Source organism: Mus caroli, unplaced genomic scaffold (genome assembly GCF_978045245.1).
Source record: "Mus caroli unplaced genomic scaffold, Mus_caroli_1 scaffold_3, whole genome shotgun sequence".
NCBI lineage: Eukaryota > Metazoa > Chordata > Mammalia > Rodentia > Muridae > Mus > Mus caroli.
The window spans coordinates 66,812,860-66,819,676 of NW_028227258.1; the positions used below are offsets into that span (position 1 = coordinate 66,812,860).

At 47.7% G+C, this 6,817-nt stretch overlaps 1 protein-coding gene across 2 annotated transcripts; it reads right to left on the reverse strand.

Moving 5' to 3' along the window:
• Positions 1-1,536: 1,536 nt before the first annotated feature.
• Positions 1,537-6,241, reverse strand: Them5 (thioesterase superfamily member 5). 2 transcript variants are annotated; one of them, XM_021159026.2, is made up of 6 exons: positions 6,119-6,241; positions 5,046-5,247; positions 4,006-4,144; positions 2,413-2,523; positions 1,999-2,123; positions 1,656-1,705 (listed from the first exon to the last, which is right to left on the reverse strand). In XM_021159026.2, the coding sequence occupies exons 1-6, from the start codon at positions 6,239-6,241 to the stop codon at positions 1,656-1,658; spliced, it is 750 nt and encodes a 249-aa protein (XP_021014685.1). The 2 variants fall into 2 exon arrangements, with proteins under 2 accessions (XP_085691402.1, XP_021014685.1); XM_085835276.1 differs by lacking the exon at positions 1,999-2,123 and having other exon boundaries at positions 1,537-1,705.
• Between the last annotated feature and the right edge of the window lie 576 nt (positions 6,242-6,817).

Genomic DNA, 6,817 nt, shown 5'->3' on the forward strand with positions numbered 1-6,817 from the left:
CAAAGTGTGGACACTGCCCCTTCTTAGAATTGGGAACAAAACACCCATGGAAGGAGTTACAGAGACTAAGTTTGCAGCTGTGACGACAGGATGGACCATCTAGAGACTGCCATATCCAGGGATCCATCCCATAATCAGCTTCCAAACGCTGACACCATTGCATACACTAGCAAGATTTTGCTGAAAGCACCCAGATAGAGCTGTCTCTTGTAAGACTATGCTGGGGCCTAGCAAACACAGAAGTGGATGCTCACAGTCAGCTATTTGATGGATCACATGTCCTCCAATGGAGGAGCTAGAGAAAGTACCCAAGGAGCTAAAGGGATCTGCAACCCTATAAGTGGAACAACAATATGAACTAACCAGTACCCCCCAGTCCCCCGGAGCTCGTGTCTCTAGCTCCATATGAATCAGAAGATGGCCTAGTCAGCCATCAGTGGAAAGAGAGGCCCATTGGTCGTGCAAACTTTATATGCCTCAGTATAGGGGAAGGTAGGGCCAAGAAGTGGGAGTGGGTGGGTGGGGGAGCGTGTGGGGGACTTTTGGGATAGCTTTGGAAATGTAAATGAAATAAATACCCAATAAAAAAAGAACATTAAAAGAAAACAAAAACAAAACAAACAAACAAACAAGAAATAGCACTGTTTAACACAAAAATGAACTGTTTTCTGAAAAAAAAAACAGTGAATGATGTATAGCTAAAAATTATCTGAAGTATAATAATTATTCTAAAACTTCATTCTATACATTGATTCTAAAATTTTACTTCAAAAGGTCCCTATTTAATATGTCATTGTTACAAATATCAATGTTCCCCCAGTGTAAATTACTGTGTTACTCAAATTTTAGATGGTCTTCTAGTTTTCAAAAACACACAAAAAAATCTTAACCAAAAAAAAAAAAAAAAGACAAGGCTTCACCATACAGCATAAGAAGGCTGGGGACTCAGGGTTCTCCTGTTTCATCCCACCCCCATCCCCACCCCCCAGTGCTGGGATTACAGCCATGTGTCACCACACTACTTAACTTTTGAGTGTCATTCAGCTTAGGCAAAGCTTCCTTCTGAGTATCTCTGGTTTATGGAGTTAAATGGACCTGGCTCTTTTTCCCCCAGCATACACTGCTGTGTTGACAGGAACCAGGGATGGACAGGAAGATCTTGATATGGAGCTGTGTTCTCGTTCTGTGTGTGTCTCTAGGCCAGTAACCCTGACTTGCATTGCAGTGTGCCAGGTGCCTGGTTCAGTGCCTGGCACTTGGCAGGAGCTGATGAGAGGAGGACATTGGAAGATTAAAAGAATTAACTAAAGCAAGGTTTAAAACATTCATTTATTTTTAGGTATATGGGTGTTGGGTTTGCACGGAAGGCACTGGATGTGTACCTGGTACTCCATGGAGGCCAGGAAAGGGTATTGGATTCCCTGGGACAGGAGTTACAGATGGTTGTGAACCACCATGTTGGTGCTGGAAATCAAGCAGCAGCCAGGGTTTTTAACTGCTGCGTTATCTGTGGCCTATGGACGATTTTGATTCCAACTACAGAAGGTTCTTGGACTGACCGTGGGGTGGTAAAAATGCCTTTTTCTCCCTCATCTGCCACCTGATTCCTGGGGACCCTTGTCTGTTATGTGGCCACTGAGTCATCAAGGTCAAGGTCATTGCTCCTGGGACTGTTTTTCTTCCAACTGCAGCTGAAGGAAAACACCTGCAAGAAAGGAGTGAACTCAGTGCCAGGATCACGCGAGCAGGAGTTTGCCTGGGCACGGAACATTATTGTAGATTAGCCCATCACCTGAGACTGTCCTGCGGCGGTGCAGGTTGGGTAATCCTCACTTTGTTCCCTTTCTCTTCATCCATGTCTCTAGCAAGTAACATCCCCACTCCTAAAAGTCCTAGACTCCAGTTTAGGATTTGACTTTTTGCCCTCATCTTCCCTCCCCTTTGTTGTGGGTGGGGTAGTGGCAGGCAGGCCCAGGCTGAGGCTGCAGATTTCTTTACCGGAGGATTTGGCATAGACGGTCTGCTTGTCTCTGCTCTGGGCGATGCAGGACATGTAGAGTTTCTGGTCTTCAATCTTTTCTACTTGAATGTCCAGGACAGCCAAAGAGCCCACGGGGATCAAACTGGAAGAGATGACGGTTGAATTCATTTCCCCACCTGCTCCCACACTGGCTCCATCCTTGCCTCACCTCACCCTGCCTCCAGGACTCAGAAGCAGCCCCAGGTTCGGGGCTATGCATTGGCTTCTGGTGTTGAATGGCGGAGGTTGTATTCTGGCCTGGGTCTAGGGATATGCTTGGCAGGAAAGGAGGGAGACAGGCAGGATCTTCACACTCAACTTGCAAAGCTTATATAACCCCACGATAAAAACAGAACCCAGACAACAGCCATGGCGAGAGGACCCACACTTACTTTTTGAACTTGATGTTGAGACTTAGTGTGAATAGTCCTTCTCCAGCCAGATATGCAGTTTTTGAATATGTCTCATCCATCAAGGCTGCCAGTGACCCTCCGTGAGCAAACCTGGGGATCGGGATGGGGAGCAAGACCAGGGCTAGGGCTGCTGGGCAGACCCCTATGCTGGGCTTCCTCTCCATACTGTACCACACCTCTCAAGCATTTTTTCTTCCCAAGAGTTCCCCAAAGGGGATCTTCTACCCCAGGCAGCCAAATAGGAACGGACACAGAGATATGTCCTGTGGGCTTCAGAAGGTCAAATATAACTAACTTCTCTCTTTTTTGCTTCAGCATGTGTTAACTGCTAATACAACCATTTTATCAACAGGATTGTTTTTTCCTTACAGAATTAATGGGGGACGTCTTTCTGATCCGTCACTTAATTGCTGCCTGCAGCTGCCACATCTTAGAAGGTTGCATGTGTTCAAAGGAGTGGGAAAAGCCTGAACTTTCTGACTTAGTCCTTTCTTATTTTGTTTGTGGGGACACGATCTCGCTCTGAAGTCTAGGCTAGCCTTGAACTCACTGCAATCCTGCCTCAGCCTCCTGAGTTCTTAGACTGTATTTGTGAGCCACCAAAGACTTGATAAGTCTCTCACTCATTCAGCCAATGTGGGGAGCCCACAGCTTCAAGGGCCAGCAAGGTAGACTCCTGAGAAGTACTGCCTGGAAAGACCTAGGAGCCCATTTCAGTGTGATGCCACAGATATTTGCTTTATTTCAAGTAAATAAAACCTTCATTATCATTTATGCAAACTGACCTTCGTGACACACCTTTGTCACTGTTGATTAGGCTAGGAGGAAGTATTGGGGGCATCTTAAGTTAATATGCAAATGACATAAAACAGACCTGGGGCTGAAAAGTAAATACAATTCGTCAAAGACCCCGGCTAGCTACTCTTGCTAATCTGCCAAGGCTGCAGTGGGGTTCCCAGGCCCCTCCCCTCCTGCTTAGGTGATGTCACTCCACCTGTCTGGATTCCTAGCTCTTGACCAACTTACTGAACCACTTTGAGCCTTCACCAGGTATTGTGAATAAAAAGAATCACTACCTCATTTAGTAAGTTCCCCAAATCTCACCCACACCTCTGGGCACTTGCCTCCATTACTGTGAAGAGAAAATGAGTTGATGCCAAAGAACCCAGACCTTCCCTTGCCTCTTTTGTGTTCCCTGGCCAGACAAAGGATCTATTGGCAAACTTGTGATTCTGCAGAGCAGTTCTTAACCAATGGGAAAAAACACATCAACTCATCCAACTTCTCTCTGCCCTGTCTTCTTGGGGGAAAGAAGGAAAAGATCCTTGGCCTCTCAGGACTTTTCATTTTAGAACGTTCTGAGGCTTCAATAAGGGATTCTTCATACATGCACAGTGGAGCCTGGACAAGCTAACCCAGATTTTCCTGCCAGACCTGGCATTGAAAAGCTGACACCCAGTTTCTTGTGCCCCATTTTATGTCTCTAAGAGACTCCAGAACCTGGTGGGTGCTGGACCCACCCTGGGGAGCCAAGCCTGAGAGGCCTCCACCCTGGCCTGTGTGAAGCCTTACCCTGGTGCCCCCTCCAGGTAGGGGCCTGGCTGGAAAAGACAGACAGACTTCTTCTCAGATGGGTGGAAAAAGATGACATATTCATAGCCTTGTCCTTCCAGTTGTATGGACCTGGTAAAGAGGCGCCAGTCCTGTTTGTCTAGGGAGAGATCACAATTTGAAGCAGAGATACTTCAGGGCATGGGGATCTGTCAGGACATGTGAATTTAGCAAGATTGAGGAGAGAGAACCAGAAGACGTCTAGGCTCTGTTGCTAGGGAGCCCTTCCACAGAGGAAGGCGGGGCAAAGCATGGCCCTTGTCTTCAGAGGAGCTGCGTCTGGGGGAAACAAACTCTAACAAAGTCCCCAGCTAGGGGTGAAGGCAAGATCAGGACTAGACAAGAGCACTACCAACTGAGCCCTATCCTCAGTCTGGAATTGACAATTTTTGCTTTTTAAGCTCTGGATGTCTTAAAACTCATTCCAGCCAGACTTCAGCTGGATGTATTCCCCTTCAGAGGAAAACAAAGGGGCCAGGCAGAGAGACCAGTGCAGACATGCTACCCATGCAAGGCTGGTTTGTAGGAGAGGAAGGTGTAGGTAGCATGGAAGAACCTCCCGTCTGAGAACTGGAGGGGGATCCTGTGTATCCTTCCTGAATGTCTTAACTTTTTTTTGTAATAATTCTTGGGGAATTTCATACATGTGTTTTAATCATATTCACCCTCTCCTGTTTGGAGAAAAGTTCTTACTCTCTAGTCCTGCATAGCTTTGCAGACCGTATTCATCTGCCTCTGCATTATAAGTGCTGGAATTTGTATGCCACCATGGCTAGCCTTCCTGAGTATCTTCAAACCAGAGGAAGGCAGCAGGCCCTTCTTTGTGTGTGTGTGTGTGTGTGTAGGTGTGAGTGTGTATTTATGTGGATTAGGTGTGTGTATGTGGTGGAGGGAGGGTGTTCGTGTGTGGAGGTGTGTGTGTGTGTGTGTGTGTGTGTGTGTGTAGAGATGTGCGCTGGGGGGTGGATTGTGTGTGCTCCTGGACCCTCTCAGACCTTTACCTGAGGCAGTTTCCAGCCCAAATGGGAGCTTAAGGCCCTGGATATGATCTCTGTTGGATTTGAAGGAGGGTAGTTTAATCCAGCCGCCTGATTTGGTTTTCTCCAGAAATTCTTGATACAGGTTCAGCATATCTGGACACCAGCTGGCATTGGGAAGGGCATAATCTTTCAAATCTGTCTTCTCTGGGCAGAATCTTGCAACCTAGGCAAGAAAATTCAGGGTGACACAATGACATCTTGGAGGTTGGGATGTTTTTGGGTACGGGATATCTGTTTCTGGGTTTGGGGCTTTCAGTCCTGTCTGCTGGGGTGCTAAGCCTAGGGAAAGACCCCATCTTCCTTGTAGGGAGCTTGGGAACCTCTGTGGATAAGTGGGGTGTGAAAGACAAAGAAGTGGGGATGTCCGGGACGGAGATGGGGCTAGTCATTCCAGACAAGCTGTATGGAAGCGCAGCATTATTACTGTGGGTAGTTCCTTGAAATGGGGAACTGCTACTATTAGACCCATTGAACAAGTGGGGAAACTATGATTTAACATTGTTACACTTGGGAGAGAAATGGTTGACCTAGACACTGTTTTCCTGAGGGATAAGCCCACAGTTAGTGAGAGATACTTATTAGCCCCTCACTACAGGGGCTAGTCAGCTTATGGGCCTGTCTGGCAGCTCCTTTGAAATGCTTTCAGGCCCCAAGGAAGTATGAAATCATGGCCAGAGTCAGGGATAATGTGTTTATCTGCCAGATGTCGTGCATTAGTCTCTTCTGTGGATAATAAACAGCTCATTGCCAAACCCACAGACAGGAGCTTCTGTCAGGGGATACCCTACTTATCTGTGGCAGTGGGAACTCTATGAAATATTTACCATGGCCACACAGGATTTGGACCAGTATTTGTCCTAATACTGTTAGCTCAGGATATGGCTTATGTAGTAACTACCCCAAAGCATTTTCCCTTTGCCAAACCAAACTGGTCCTTATCACCCCAGATATAAGGAAGGAAGAGAGGATTTAGGGTGCTCAGGCCCTAGGCCCTTAGAGAGGAAGGGAGCTCATCTGGCTGCCTGGGAACTTACCAGGGACTCTGTGGAGGAACCAAATGCTGAGGCCAGCTGGACTCTGGGCAGGAGACAGGGGCTTCTGTAAAGAGCTTTGTGGCGGACAAGTCTTGCCACTCCCTGGAAACGTGTCCTCATCATGGCTGAGTGCCAGGATCCCGGCTTTGCTTGGATAAATAGTGGCTGACTCCAGAGGACAAGTGAGTGCCAGGCAGCCTTGCTTGGACCAGGCACACCTAACACAGGCTTTCTTCTAGAAGAGAGTTCCTGCCGAAGAAGGAACTGTGCAAGACTGGGCTGGGCTGTTACAACACCCACAGGTGCTTTTAGCTGGCTCCAGAGCCCTGCCCAGTGCTGGGGAGGGGTAGATGCTGCTTGAATGTGAATGCGCAGGAGGCTTGGCCTGTGCACAAAGTAGGGTGGGAATACAGAGATCTAGAGGCAGGGCTGGGTTTCTGGGGGCAGAAGTCATGAGAACTTCCAGAAAGATCACAGTGGTCTTGTTAGAATCTAGACTGGACTGCACAAGCCACAGTCCCTGAGGCAGCCCCTCCCCACCTACAGATCCTGACAGGTCTGTGACTGTGACTCTCTAGCTCATAGACTCCCAGGAACACAGATTTTTCACTTGGGGGAAATCTGTGGGTTCCTGCATATCAAAAAAGGCTATGATGCCCTTCCCTGATGCCTGTTGGGAAATTAAAGAACCTGGCTGCA